General features: G+C 37.4%; 1 protein-coding gene across 12 annotated transcripts in view; it reads left to right on the plus strand.

Annotated features, from left to right (window-relative positions):
* Nucleotides 1-15,767, plus strand: part of LOC134209556 (serine/threonine-protein kinase mig-15) — a 269,786-nt gene that overhangs the window by 231,556 nt on the left and 22,463 nt on the right. For all 12 annotated transcript variants that reach the window (XM_062685542.1, XM_062685552.1, XM_062685554.1 and 9 more), the window contains one exon: nt 5,566-5,691. In XM_062685542.1, coding sequence (XP_062541526.1) covers nt 5,566-5,691 — 126 coding nt within the window. The remainder of the gene's footprint in view (nt 1-5,565; nt 5,692-15,767) is intronic.

Consider the following 15,767-nt stretch of genomic DNA (forward strand, 5'->3'; position numbering starts at 1 on the left):
GCAGGTGTGTTACGTATTAATCTATCAATAAATCTCGTGAATTATTAAATAAAATGTATGGTATTTGAAACAAATTCACTTTGATATTGAAAATATAATTAAAATAAATGATATGATATGGAATTATGCCTATTTTTCTGATTTGTTTCAAAGAAACAAATGATTTTAATTGAGGAACATATAGAAGCATGTACAAAAAAATCTTCTCAGAAAAGCAAAAACGTAAAAATTGAAAGGGATTTCAAAAATTTCTTCAGTGGAAGCTAGACAGCAAATGTGAGCATGTTTTGAGACACTAATAGATCACTTGTATGCATGTATGTGTGCGTATGTGTGCAAATTCTGAAATTTACTGCCATAAAAATCTCGCTCATTTTCAAGGTATTGAACAAGTTTAGTTTTACCAAATTAGGCATCCATAAGGCGAAATATATGTTATTATTGAACGCTATTGAGTTTCGCTCAGATCAATGACTGATTTAGTTAGTTCTGGATTAATTAATATCGAGGTCTCTGGAAATTACGAGTACAATATATGTAACCAGCGTTACGATAGTTACTAACCATGTCACAATAGTTATTCAATCCGACGAGCGCCTTATAGATAGGCAGCATGAAGTACAGTACGTTATCATTCGTTGAGTTATCACTTAACCCATGACATCCGCCTTTTGGTAGGCAATTATTTTGTCACTTTCACGGTAAATCACCGTGGGAGGCTGAGTAGTTTTATCTCGTTTTAAATACTGGAGTCTGGAAAAAATCCTTATAACTAAGGAAGGGTCAAAATATCACTGTAGGTGGATTAATCTGGGTTTTTTGTACATGCTTCTATATGTTCCTCAATAAAAATCATTTGTTTCTTTGAAGCAAATCAGAAAAACTTAACTGACGGTTCCTGTTTTTATTTGGGTCCACGGACAGACATGTGAGCGCGTGTGTTTGAAGCTCATAAATAATGTCCAGCGATACAAAATTCTGTTTTCAGCTGTTGCATTGCATTTTGATTTATGGGTGGCTAACCTAGGTTGTTGCTATAGGCTTCTTCAGCAAAGCCAATCTAAACCGATGCTTTTTTTACAATTTACAGAAGTAATCGAAACATTTCAGTATTCAAAGTTAGTGTACATACGGATATAATGAGTCTTCCCACATGGCTGACACGCTTCGTTGAAAGAAGTGAGCCAGCCTAGGGCTGAAAACCTCTCAAATAAAGACAGAAAAACGCTTCGTTGAATAGAATATTCTGTTGGTACTCTGAATAAAACATCCAGATAATTCTTGTTCAAGAATGTAACGTAACAATTCCTTAAAACGAATTGTAACAAAATCTGGAACAATTCACTGTTCAAGGTGCAGAAAACTCTGAGGAAGAAAATTCAAATGGAACATCTGATGGAATTTATTTCTGAAGCTTCTTCAGTGTTTTAACTTCTGAATAAATTACTTGATAAAATCAGGGGCCCTCCTTAGCCGTGCGGTAAGACGCGCGGCTACAAAGCAAGACCATGCTGAGGGTGGCTGGGTTCGATTCCCGGTGACGGTCTAGGTAATTTTCGGATTGGAAATTGTCTCGACTTCCCTGGGCATAAAAGTATCATCGTGCTAGCCTCATGATATACGAATGCTAAAATGGTAACCTGGCTTAGAAACCTCGCAGTTAATAACTGTGGAAGTGCTTAATGAACACTAAGCCGCGAGGCGGCTCTGTCCCAGTGTGGGGATGTAATGTCAATAAGAAGAAGAAGAAAATCAGAAAAAAATATAGTGAGCCTTCTATGCAAGTCGTTCTAGAACTTCAGTTCCAACTCGGAGATGTTTTAGAAGCAAAAAAAAAACTTGCGGAAGAAAGATCTATTCAATGGAACCATAATGATTTTTCAGAACAAAATAGGGAGGAGATTTCTTTATTCTTGCATTCCAAAAGAATCTGCCCTGAATAAATTTTGGAAAAACCTATCAAGCGGCACCCAGAGATATTTCGCATGAAACTCTTAAATAAAAAGAATGTTGATAAATATCGAAAGAAAAACAAAAATCGAGTATTGAATTCTTCATAAATTATTTATAGTAGAGAAAATGACGGCTTTGGCAGGTTTTGATCTATTATTGGCATGAGGGTTTTATGACTGATTATGCTCAAATTTGGCCTAAACATTCTTTGCATATTAAAGAATATTGTGGCCAAATTTCATAGAATTGGTCGACAAAACCAACAATAATAGAACAAATTGTGTACCACGAAGCTATGGCCATCCGGAAGATGCTCCCTGATGAACTGAATCATACGAACCATAATTCGAGCACGACGCTACGCCACACCAGTCACGACGTCAATAACCCGGATGTGCAGCTGAAATAACCTAAACCTAAATCCCTACCCCGTCCGTCCTGAATAAAGTAATCTCTAACCTTGAGTCACCACGAGTATTTTGGTCTTTGTCCCTTCCCAACTAACTGTTAATGATAAGATGATATACACATTGTATTGATATCATACTTAAGAATTGCGGCTCCGCAAAGTGTCACACACGACTGAGCCTTCCAAATAAATGAAATGGTTAAAAAAATAATAATAGAACAAAACATGCCAAAGCCGTCTTTCCCCTAACAGAAGGATCTTCGAAGAAATTATTTGCAGGAGAAGAGTTTTGGCGTTACAATTGATTGAAAATGTTCAAGGTGTTTTTGCTTAGGCCCTTCTCAAAAGTGAGGGCTAGAATCAAAATGGCGAACCGATGAAGCAAATTGTTTTTATTGTCGTAAACAATGCATACGCAAAATTTCGCCCAATAATAATACACAAATAAATCGACCATCGAATTCACAAATAATTGCTCTGCTACTAGATTGAAAAATGACATCGTATTTTCATGACATGCCATTGGAAAGTTTTTTATTTAGTGGAGAAGAATTGATAATTGAAGGATAAGCGATGTGAATCCTCAAATACATTGCCAACTTTGTATTGGCATATTTGACTTGGTAGATTAATTGATGAGAACTATTTGGAGAACCTAGAACGTCTGCATTGCACCAATAAAATGCAAGGGCTCTTGAGATTTGTATGAACATGTTGGGCTAAGTTCAGTTTCGTATCAAGCGTAGGTAACGAATTAGACCAATAAATCTGAACTGAACAAAGCAATTTGGAGAACCGTATTTGATTAACAGATGTGATAGAATAATTTTCCCAACGAATTTAGTCACAAGAAGTTGATGAATCAATGCACAAATGTACCATGCGTCTCCATATGCCCATTTGCTTATATCCTATTATGTTATTGCTTATATTACTTATAAAAAACAAAATCTTATAGGCAGCCCCCACAGAAAATGGTAATTCTCGCTTTGTTTTCACTCATTTCTTGTTTGTTACTGCACAGCTGTGTATAACAAGTTGAAATGAATTATCAGGGCCAGTGCTCCCCGCATTCTAAAAGAGTGCTCCCCGCAGCTTTCTAAAAGAAATTTATAATGGGGTATAGCCTCCCGAATCAGTTCTCTATCAAGACAACTTGCGAAAAAAAGTCTCTCGCGGAATGCTACATATCGTATATGTATACAGAGATGATAAGTGAGAGACTTGCTCATTCTCTTTAGGATTCAATCCCTGATCTAAGCAATCGTTGCAATCCGCCGTCAGTCAAATACATGTGGTGGACCTCCGTAGACTGGAATGATAGTTTTCCAGCAAGCTCCTCCCACTTGCCTGTTCCCCTAAAAAAATCTACTCTTCCGCTCATTTTTGTTCGCAACGAAAAATACGAGCCAGATAGTCGCCTAAGAAAAACATACCTCCAGAAAAAAGCTATTTCGATATTTTTTTTAAATTTGGCCGCCACGTGATGCATTCCGGTGGTGAATGCTTGGATAGCACGTGCTATTTGTACTGCGGAGAAAATTTTCACATCTATGAAAGCCTTAGAAAATGATCACGAAAGCTGTCATTTTGTTGCAAGGCACAATACTCATGAGGACACAGATATACTAATTTGTCGAATTCATTTGGTTGTCTTCACCATATGCAGATAAGACATGCGGATAACTTCAACGTATTCAGAGAAGAGTTTTTAAGCGACGAACCCTCAGATCGTAAATTCCTAAGTTCATAAATATCAATACTTTAATAAATTGAGCTTGCATTATGATCCTTTGAGCATCCAGACATTTTTTATCAGTTGACCTATGTTCTTATTATTAATTCAAAAATGATAGCATCGATTGTTGCTGCTATGACTTCCGTGAAGTTGTCACGCAATTTATTTAAAAATATGTGAACACAACTGCATTGATGTTTACTAAGTGTAGAACCAAATCTCTGAGGTATTAAGAGCACTGTTTTAATAAAATTGCATAAAACAACCTGTGCGAAATTATTGCATAGCGAATCTTGCGCTGATTGTATCATTTCGAGCAAGTGGCCTATAGAGCACCGCATATACAAATTCAAACGCTACTTCACTAGACGAGCTAGCGATGATCTAGTACTACAATTTGTTGTTGATTTAAAATAAAATATTCTGAAACATGAGTAATATTAATCTATAAGAAAGAAACTCCATATTCGATGTAAATAACTTGTAAAGTAGTACAAAAAGCTGTAAATAATTGGAATGTGCTCGAACCATAATTACTAACCAAAATCCGTGTATGTGTGAGTGACTAACAGCGATTATCAGCAACGGAGGTAATACGTACGGAAAAAGTAGTGTCCAAAAAGTGAGCAAACCATCATCCGCCGTTTCACTTTCTTTTTCCCGCACCACTCGTAGATTCTCACTTTCTGTTTGCAAATGCGTAGCAGAACTTCCGTTCAATCATTCGAAGCCATGTTTCTCTCTTCTCAGTATTACAGTTAAGTTACGAACCGATACACGATGCAAACCGTTTACCATTTGTATGACAAAAGTTGAAAGCAGATCTGACTTGTGCTGAAAAATCGGAACCCCAACATTCACGAAGTAAACGTTGAAACGTCGCCGCCGATTTGTTGCGCTTTTTAACAGGACTTTTTCTGCCCTTCCGAGCAACGCAAATAACTCTTTTATTGTACCAGATTGTGCGAGCGTACGCTCGAGTTTTTTTTTTAATTTCTTGTTGAAAACATATCCTATGTCGTTTTTTTTGTTTTCTGGTTTTGATTTATTCTTCGTACTAAAACCGAGCATTTCTTTCCTTTACTAAAACAGGGTTTCCCTATGCTCCACACGCACCATTACGCTTATGTTTCAAAGGCCTTTACTAATAGAAATTCTTCACTCTTCCCGTTATCACACCGCTTATTTGCACACTAACCCAACTTAGCACCAAAAGAAACGTAATCGAGAGTAATGAATTACGAGTTTTTCTTTGTTTTTTTTTTCACTCAATTGAAGTTACTTCCATTCCTCTTGTTATCTTTTGATTGAGTTTTTTAGGCTATCTGCCCCGTTCCTATAGTCAAAGATTGTTTAGTTTAGTTATACAATTTTATGCGCACCTTTAATTACACGGAAAATTAGTTATACTAAAAAATTACTAAAATATTCCCTCTTTTTATCGAATTATTTTTTACGGACACAGAACCGAGGTGGTGAAAACAGCAGTTTAGGAACCCCCGGCCAACGGACGAGCAGTGTCCTTCCGGATTTGCTGAGCCAAGCGTCCCCGGCCACGCCACCACGACACGACAAATCCGCCAGCGAAGAGGTTAGTACTTTGATTCCCAACAGATTTTCAAATATATCGCGTCATTCATCCACCAAACGCCAACCATCATCACGGCAACTCGCATAAAGTTTCCTTCATCCCACCACCTCTCCACAACTTTAATACACTGTGTCGTGATCATAGGAAAAAAAAACACAGAATCTCATCTGTTCGCATATTTGTACACGTCGTGTATTTTGCTTTCCATTTGTTTGAATGCACTGAAACTTTTGCACGAAGATTGTATGAGGAATCACGATTTTGAACAATGGTCCTAAGTAACAATCAAGACAAACTGATCATCGTTTGTGAATATTTTCAGTTATGTCTGTTTATTGATTGATCGTTGTTTGCCAATTTAATGATTTCTTCTACTGTCTTCGATGTATTCAAAAAATGCTTTGTTTGTTGTTCTAAAAAAATCATTTCGATTCATTTGATGGATAATATTGTCATTTGAATAAAATGAATTCTAGTACTTCATCAAACGACTAAGATCAGATCGACAAGTGCAACTACATACATTATAATGCAATCAAACTGAAAGATATTTTAAAATATGTTTGAATAATAGTCCTACATTCTAATAAAAAAAAACACATTTTTGCGTTCCCCACGTTTGAGAACTGATGGCTGCGGTTTCATAATATTTGTAGGTAAGCTAAACTATTGGAGCATATCTAACAAAAAAATGTACTAACATAAAACTCATCTAAAGTAAAAAGTAACAATCACATTAATTGAAATAGACAACCATATGTAGTATAATTTAATTAAAATGGAAATCATTACAAATGTGCAGTACTCTTTTGTGTAGTTGTATTCCAATCTTTCATCTATAAACGTCTTCGAGAGAAGTTGAATGTAAAAAACGTTGTTAGAAATTAAAAAAAAATCATCCTTGCAATCATTTAATTTCTTGTGTAAAAATCCTTTACCACCATGGTTTAGGTCTAACCTGTGTAGAAAAAGCGGTCTATTCAGTGTTTTGTTGATGGTCCTCGACGTTGTATGTCGAAAAACTTAGAATTGCTTTGGTAGTGTCGATGTGAGCCTTCAATCATCAAGATTTCATCAACCTAGATATAAACTCATAGTAGGTGGCTCATATTGTTGTACTAAGACAAATCTTGTCCTCTTCTCTTATTATGTACATAGCTTTTGATGAATCTACCGTAGGAATATTCAAGATATTAAAAATCTATGGAAACTGAGAAATATTTCCCGAGAAAACTCAGAAAATGTTTGGAATTCTTTTTGTATTTTCATGAGAATAAATTTAACCTTCTGTCTGTGCTCAAAAAAACTTACGTTGTCTGTGCTCTGGGGTCAAATTGACCCCAAATTGAAATTGCTATAACTTTTTTAATGTTTGGCCAATTTTTGATTTATGGGGCTGTTTCGAAAGATAATTTAATCATCTTTCAGGTCGTTACCAAAAATTGACTATTGGTGGGCGGGTACATCGCGGGGAGGGGTTTTAGTGAACAAGGGTATAAAACGAATGATTTTTCATGATTATTTTACTTATATCCGAAAATCCTTTCCATTTTGAACTGCACCTTTTTTAAAAAGGTTATGCAGGAAGGCATGTGCTCTGGCATAAGGCGTTGATAAGTTTAGAACTCGGCTACCAGGTGGTGGTATATTTGAATTCATTATTTTGGACTACTTAAGATATTCCGATATATAGAATTCTCCTCAGTGTAAATATTCTTATCGCACAAATTCAAAAATTGGAAGACGTACTCATTATATTGAGCACCGCTTTGTAGTGCTACACATCCTGAACAATGTTGCCGAATACAACTTGGGTGTAGGTACGAGGGATCTCAAGCTAAAGCAATATTTCATATATGCAAGAATATTGCAAGTACGCTAGCGCCGCCTATTTGTAAATTTCCTAATTATTTATTCCGTCACATGACAGTCCATTCCCACTAGACGAACTTTATTAAAGACGTCATCGTTACAAATTGCAAATTTGTGCGATAAGAATATTTACAATGAGGAAAATTCCATATATCGGAATTACTTGAGTAGTCTAAATTAATGAATTCAAATATACTGCCACCTAGCGAACAAGCTCTAAACTAATCAATACCTCATATCAAAGCACACGCCTTCCTGCATAACCTTTTTGAAAAGGTGCAGTTCAAAATGGGTAGGATTTTCAGATATTAGTAAAATAAGCATGAAAAATCACTGTTTTTGTACCCTTTTTAGGAAAAACCCTCCCCGCGATTTACCCGCCCACCTATAGTCAGTCTTTGGTAACGACCTGAAAGATGATTAAATTATCTTTCAAAACAGCCCCAAAAATCCAAAATTGGCCAAGCATTAAAAAAGTTATAGCAATTTCAATTTGGGGTCAATTTGACCCCAGAGCACAGACAACGTATGTTTTTTGAAAAAAGTACACTGTAGCGCATATTTTAAAGATTTTTGAAGTGAATTTGCACCTAGGAGATAGATCTCGGCGAGTTTTACCAAACTACCAAAAATTAGGAGAATCGGTTGAAAATTAAAAAAATGGCAGCCACTCAAAGTGGCCTGGGGTCATATTGACCCCAGAGCACAGACAAAAGGTTAATAAATCTCCGGAGAATTGTTTTGAACTTTACCGGATGATGTTTTCAATTTCTACTTGAATTTTTTTCAAAGATTTTTCCTGGAAATTGTTCCAAATTTCCACAGGAAATACTTCCGAATTTGCCCAGGAAATTCTTGCGGAGTTCCCCAGAAATTTCTACGGAAGTTCCTCAGAATTTTTTTCTGAATTTCTCCAAAATATCCTACCGAATTTCCTTAAGAATTTTGAATTAGCTTATGGTGTAAATTTATGATTATCTGATGTACATTCGGATAAGTTTTCTGTGAAAATCAGAACTATTGACTGGGGTCACTACAAAAAAAATAAAAGAACTAAAAAAAAAAAATTAATTGTAATTGTTTAATTTCAAACCAACATAAATAGAATAAACTGTTAGGAGCCAGCTTGTATTGGTTGAAATCTAAAATCGATAACCAAGCTGGGGTACTTCAGTCAAACAGACAACACCGAACTGTATGTCGATGCGTCCCCATTGGGACTAGGAGCCGTACTAGTCCAGTATAACAATGAAGCAGTTCCAAGAATAATATGTTGTGCGTCAAAAGCTCTTTCGGATTCTGAGAAAAAGTACCCTCAAACACAAAAAGAGGCGTTATCAATGGTTTGGGCAATCGAGAGATTTTCGGTATACCTAACCGGAAAATATTTTGTTGTTAGAACTGACTCAGCAGCCAATGAGTTCATCTTCGGTAGCAAATTCAGAAGCGGAAAGAGATCAGTATCCCGTGCGGATACATGGGCACTTCGATTACAGTGTTACGATTTTTCAGTGAAGCTGGACATCTTAACATAGCGGATGCGTTGTCTCGTCTGATTGCAAAAACACAAGTGGATGATCCCTTCGACGAGGAGTTTGATAAGCATATTCTATATAATCTGGACAGTGAATTCATGGACATTACGTGGAAAGACATTCAGTTAGCATTGGAGGAAGATTCGGAGCAAAAAACTATTCGACGGTCGATCGAGTATGGATACTGGCCAGAAAGTCTAAAACGATTCGAAGTTCAGAAGAAGTGTTTGCGGACGCTTGGGCCCATCATCTTCAAAGAAGAAAAAAATATCCTTCCCATAAAGCTACGCTATACAGCGATGACGGCAGCACACCAGGGCCATATCGGATGCGGTGCAATGAAGCGTATTATGCGTGACCATTTCTGGTGGCCGGGTATGTCAGCCGCCATTGAAAAATTTGTGAGGAATTGTGAAACGTGTTTGATGATCTCCAGAAGAAATCCACCGATACCACTATCCAGTCGACAGTTACCGGACGGTCCGTGGCAGATTATGCAGATCTATTTTCTGCCAGTTCCTGGATGTGGATCAGGAAAATTGCTTGTAGCTGTTGATACTTATTCACGGTACCTGTTTGCAGTTGAAATGTTTTCCACCGACACGAAAAGTACTAATTTGGCTTTGAATAAGATTTTCTTTACTTGGGGTCTGCCATTAGTGTTGCAATCGGATAATGGTCCACCATTCCAAGGTCAAGATTTCATCGACTACTGGGAGGAGAAAGGAGTCAGAATCTATAAATCAGTTCCTTTGAATCCCCAGTCGAACGGAGCTGTTGAACGCCAAAATCAAGGCCTCATCAAGGCTCTCGCTGGGGCAAGACAGGATAAGAAAAATTGGCGCATTGCACTTCAGGAGTATGTTCATACTCATAACACGGTAAAACCCCATTCCCGCCTCGGAATAACGCCTTTTGAACTTTTAGTAGGATGGCGATACAGGGGATTCTTCCCGTGTCTATGGGAGTCCGAGTACAAAACTGGTGAGACTGATCGATCAGAGGTTCGCGACAAGGATCAATTAGCGAAGTTGGTTAGCAAGACATATGCTGATAAACATCGCGGTGCAAAGTCATCTGACATTGATGCTGGGGATAGGGTCGTGGTCACCATTCCAAGGAAAAACAAGTTAGATCCCACGTTTTCAAAGGAAAGGTATACACCCGATTCTTTTTTTACACGGGGGATGCGTGCCGTGTGAAAAAATCCATGTAAAAATAATCCGTGTTATTTCGAGAAACCGTGTAAAAATAATCCGTGTTATTTCGAGAATCCGTGCAAAAAAAATCCGTTCTATTTCGAGAAACCGTGTAAAAAAAGCCGTGCAAAAAATATCCGTGTAAAAAAAGTAACCGGGTCTTTGATAATATGGGGGATGTGTTCCGTGTGAAAATAAATCGGTGTTATTTCGAGAATCCGTGTAAAAAAAACCGTGCTATTTCGAGAAACCGTGCAAAAAAACGTGTTATTTCAAGAATCCGTGTAAAAAAAGCCGTGTAAAAAAATCCGTGTGAAAATAATCCGTGTAAAAAAAGAATCGGGTGTACTGTCCTAGTAAGAGAGGGAGCAAAAGTAATTATTACTAGCGATAGAGGAGTGCAATATTCTAGAAACATTCGCGATGTGAAGCTAGCATCAGAGTTTATAGAAGATCGTGAAAACGGGAACGCTAATACTGATCAAGAAGATGGGGGTGACGAAGCTAATACATTTAACGATCATGATGTAGGTCCATCGAGTGATCAATTTTCTAACGACAGGATGAATCAAACTGAGCAAAGATCGAAGAGGATTGTGAGGAGACCAGAACGTTTTAATGATATGTTACTATATCGTATTTATCAATAAAGAGTAGAGGTGGAAGGAGATGTAGAGTACTAAGTAGCTAAAGGAACCAAAAAAAAGAAATAAAAAAAAATAAAAAAATATAAAAATATAAAATATTAATTGTAACTGTTTAATTTCAAACCAACATAAATAGAATTAACTGTTAGGAGCCAGCTTGTATTGGTTGAAATCTAAAATCTGATCAAAGCAAACTGAGTATGCTTAGCAAGGCGTTTGCCAGTTTTCCAAGAGATCTACAGGAGTAAAGACACAATCTTGAAAATGAGCCGAAGTTCCGGCTCTACCGGTCACTACAACCCTGCAAAAATTCGGAAAGGAAAATTCAGGTGTAATAATTTTCCGCGGGAAGAGGAAGAAATTATATAGAGCTGGCAAAAAGAGCAAATTTCGTAACAAAAATAACGCCTGTTATTTTAAGTAAATGGTGCTGTAGATTTCCCTTGAGGAAAATTATTCCTTCTCATCATTCTGCAAGGAAAAGTTACTTTCCTCCCATACTTTAGCAGCAGCAGCATACAAGGCTCGAAGGGTAGTATGGTATTTGAAAGTACTGTGCAAAAATATAGGACAAGGAATGGCCAACAAGGTGGGACAAAATTTGGCGAAATTTCAGATCAATCGGTGAAACTATAATTTAGCTACTATGTCTGAATCTCGATTAATGCATATGCACAACATGTGACAGATTTAGTTCAAAAAATGTAACCTCGTCCTTTGGCGGGGTTTGATCCCAAAAAACCAGGAGGCTAGACAGGTGCTTTCCCTGCTTAGCACAATAGGAAAAAAGGAGGTATTTTTGGCCAAAATTATGAATCCTGCAATAAACAGTGGTATTCATCATAAAAACATAGATAGAAAATAAAAATATTTTTTCTGAGCCTTCAATGGGGTATGGGGCCAATTTTCGGCATAGTATCAATTTTTGTCATATTCTACAAAACCAACGCAATTTGGTCACTTTTTGGCTTGCAATAAGCTTGTTTGATGCTGGATAAAATACTAATGGTCATATAAGCTGTATATTCGTGTCACAGACAAAAAGACGCATCACAGATTTCCTAAAATGATCAAAAAAGTACTATCAGCTTCTGGTGTTGAAAATTCACTGAGCAGAACTTATTAAACCAACAAAGGAGGGTAGAACAGATTCAATTAGCGTCATATTGTAACATCAACGAAATGGAATTTCATTTATTTGATATTTCATTAAGATTTCTTTCATAATTATAAAAATGTATTGTGCCAAGGAGTTATTCAACACACTACTCATCCAACACGTTATGACACGTTACGTTTAAATCTATAATTCGCTCCTATAATGTAGTAATGTCAAAATTGTAAATTTTAAAGAACTTCCCTTCTCACTGCGTACGGCTTTTAATGTGATAGATGTTTTTTTCTTGAAATATGCACAACGTTAAGACATAACCCTCCCCCTTAAAATGTTAAGTAAATTGTGTTCGTCGCCAAATTCAATTAAAGTGGCATTAATGAGTAACTCAGATTAAAATTGAAAAATAAGAAGTTTCCAAAACACCTGATTAATCCCCCTAGCGGTAATGTTGTCTTTCTCGTTCATTATAAGAAAATGTATTTTGGCCATAACTTTTGAGCCCATAGTCCAATCCAGCCCATTTTTAATAGGGAACAATGGAACAACGTTCTCTGACGAATGCGAGTAAATCGGTTTAGAGTAAGTGTTTAAACAAGAATTAAGACCCTTTTTGCTCACATACTTACAGATATTCACACACACGTACACACAGACATCACCTCAATTCTTCGAACTGAGTCGATCGGTATACAACACTATGAGTGTTGAGGCTTTTTTTGAATGCTTTTAGAGCGATCATATAGCTTCTACGTATACTTAGTACACGAGAAAGGCAAAAATGGGCAATTTTTAAAATTCATGTATCTTACAAAATTGTGAGTTTGGGCAGAATTTTATTCATGGTCCTCAAAGCTTAAGAGTTCAATAGTGTAGTGCATGATGTTTTACTGCGGGGTATTGCGGGGTACCAAACTGTTTTGTTCGTTAAATATTGCCTAAAATATGCTTTCACAAAAATACTAAAAACTAATTTCTGGACGGAGCTATTATTACAATATCAAGCCTGTTGCATAGATCTGCTTAAGAGCTTTGTAACGATATATAAATATGTCACTTTTGAGACGAAAACATGGCAAAGCTGTCCGTTTTCCCAAAAAACGTAAAAATATCATTTCTAGGAGGGGCTAGTTTGAACACCCCCCACCCCTCCCTGAAAAATCTAAAAAATAAAAACCGTCCTGATTATAGAAATATAGGTTATAAGCTGTGTATTCATCACATTTTACTAGTCCAAATCGTAAATTGGCCTTTTGGTAGTTTTGGCCACACCTTTATATGGGGCTGTCCTATTGTGCTTAGCTACGAAGGATCTCCGTCGTCCTCCGCAGTTTAGCGGGTACTGATGAAACAAAATTCCCAACATCAGGCACGTAGTCGAAGCATGAATAATAAGTTGGTTACGAGGGATACGTTTACTGGCCTTGCTATTTGAGTCTTCGTTCAAAATAGGTACTCACCTAGGTGGAAGAAATACAACCAAAGCACAATGAAGGTGTGATTAACAAAAAGCAGCATGTTTCCACACTATACAACGAAGCGATTATTGATGCGAGGTATTAGTTGGGGCTTCTCGTTCGCTACGTCATTAGTTCGAAGCTAGTCTGAACGAGGAGGTTTTTGTAATCTTTTTTGAAATTTTTATATACCCAAATTCTAACTTTCGAGGAGATTTCCAGTACATATTTCGAAAAGACTTAGATAATGTTCTTGTGATATTCCAGAAGAGAATCTAGTAGCGGAATTTTGCTCTTCCTGTCATAAGGAGTAGACATTTTCAACATATTAGGACATAGTTGGAAGAGTACCATGATGGCAGCCAAGATGGCACCGGACCTTCCACGGGTCAACCCCACACCTCCCGCACCCCTCTCCCACCAGCATTCAAATGCTTCGAACAGCATCGAACAAAAGTTTAATATTCAAATTACTAACCTGTTCACAGCATATTTATTCACTTCCCGTGATAATGAACATGTTTATCCAGAGAGTCCTATGTATTTCGGCTCGAATAATATCATAAATTAGCAGTTTCGTGCCAATTTATTAACCGTTCGCGATTTGGTGGGTTTATCACTGCACTTCACTTCTTCTCAAATTTGAGAGACCTTAAGCCCTTAAGGGCACTGACAATATCAAGTTTTTACTCACTTCTCCGCAAGTGAACACCCCGAAATGTTGATGGAATGCAAATTAAACACCAATTTTCGAATTCAGTCACTTGTTTAAACCGAAAACTTAATATAAACTGCTATTTTTGCCCGAAAAAACGATTAAAAACTGATCGCGGAGCGAATGTAAACAACGGCACCGGCAGCAGCAAACTAATATATAGGGTGGTTCAAAATATAATTTTGCTCCGCCACGCTCAGTCGATTATGATTTATAATTTGGGTGTTATCCGATGGTTTGGGCTGGTTTGATTAGAGGCTTACCGTGTACATGTCGTTTAAGGATTGTATGACAGTTGATATGGCGAGATTGAATTTAACATTATTCTGATTCTGGCACTCCGTCATTGGGCGATGGCGAGGGGGGAGATCATATGACTGGATGAAATATTCAAGAGCTTCAATCCATATAGAATGTTCGTTCCATTAGTTGGGAGTCGATTTTAAGCGAGGTTGTCAATCTTTAGCATGATCATTCGGCCTTTCAGAAGGCATGAGTGAAACGTGCACTTCAACTAAATACCCAGAATTTGTCTGTGATATCTATCGCACCAGGGGCAGATACTTCTAGTCTAGTCTACACAATCGCGCAAGGGGCAAATGCTTCATATAAAAAGTGTGACGTGGGGGTGAGTGGGGTATAAAATGCTATTTTTGCGTTACGTAATCAATGGATCTTTCCTGCGGTGCGGTTTTCGTTCAGTGAAGTCTCAGGAATGTTGCTTTCAGCTATATGGGTTCTCTTTTCGCCAGCGTTTGGAGGGGAGGCACTGTAGCCAGTGTAATAGAAGGTTTAGTTTCCCATACTAGTTTTGATACAAACTTGAACCGGCTTGCGCTCAACCAACCGCTCTTTGTTCAAATCGGTTTTTGGAGGACATTCGGAGCAGGGACGGAATCGATTGAGCGTGGTGGTGCTGGGTCGTTTTTTGAACCACCCTACTAATATTTTTTGTTTTTTATAAATACGATACCAATACTACTACAGTATATGACAGTTTTTATTGTACCAATACTTTCAAAGCTTTGTTTTGGTACTCAACCCACCTTCACCTTAATTCTGCTTGATATCTAATAACAAGTTCTGCATCTCCTCTTCACGATACATACATAAAACACTCAAATACATAACGTTATTCGTTGAAATTAACATTTCAAAGTCTGACTGAATTCGCCATATAGTAGACCCCCTGGGGGTCCATAATAGGAATTGTAAAAATTCATCTAATTTTATTTTCCATAGCATTTCCAATGCATGTAATCAAATCATAGGACTGTAATGTAGGTTCTCCCGATGGAATTTCATCGCAAGATGTTTACATTGAGCTGTAGTAATGTAAAAATGGCTGGAGGGTCCACTATTGCTTGGGGGTCCACTATTGGGCATTTTACCCTACATAAAAATGAATTTCTGTCTGTCTGAACCTTATAGACTCCGAAACTACTGAACCGATCGGCGTGAAAATTTGTATGCAGACGTTTTTGGGGCCGGGGAAGGTTCTTAAGATGGTTCGAGACCCCTCCTTTCTTTGGAAAGG

Source organism: Armigeres subalbatus, chromosome 2 (genome assembly GCF_024139115.2).
Source record: "Armigeres subalbatus isolate Guangzhou_Male chromosome 2, GZ_Asu_2, whole genome shotgun sequence".
In the NCBI taxonomy this organism is placed as follows: domain Eukaryota; kingdom Metazoa; phylum Arthropoda; class Insecta; order Diptera; family Culicidae; genus Armigeres; species Armigeres subalbatus.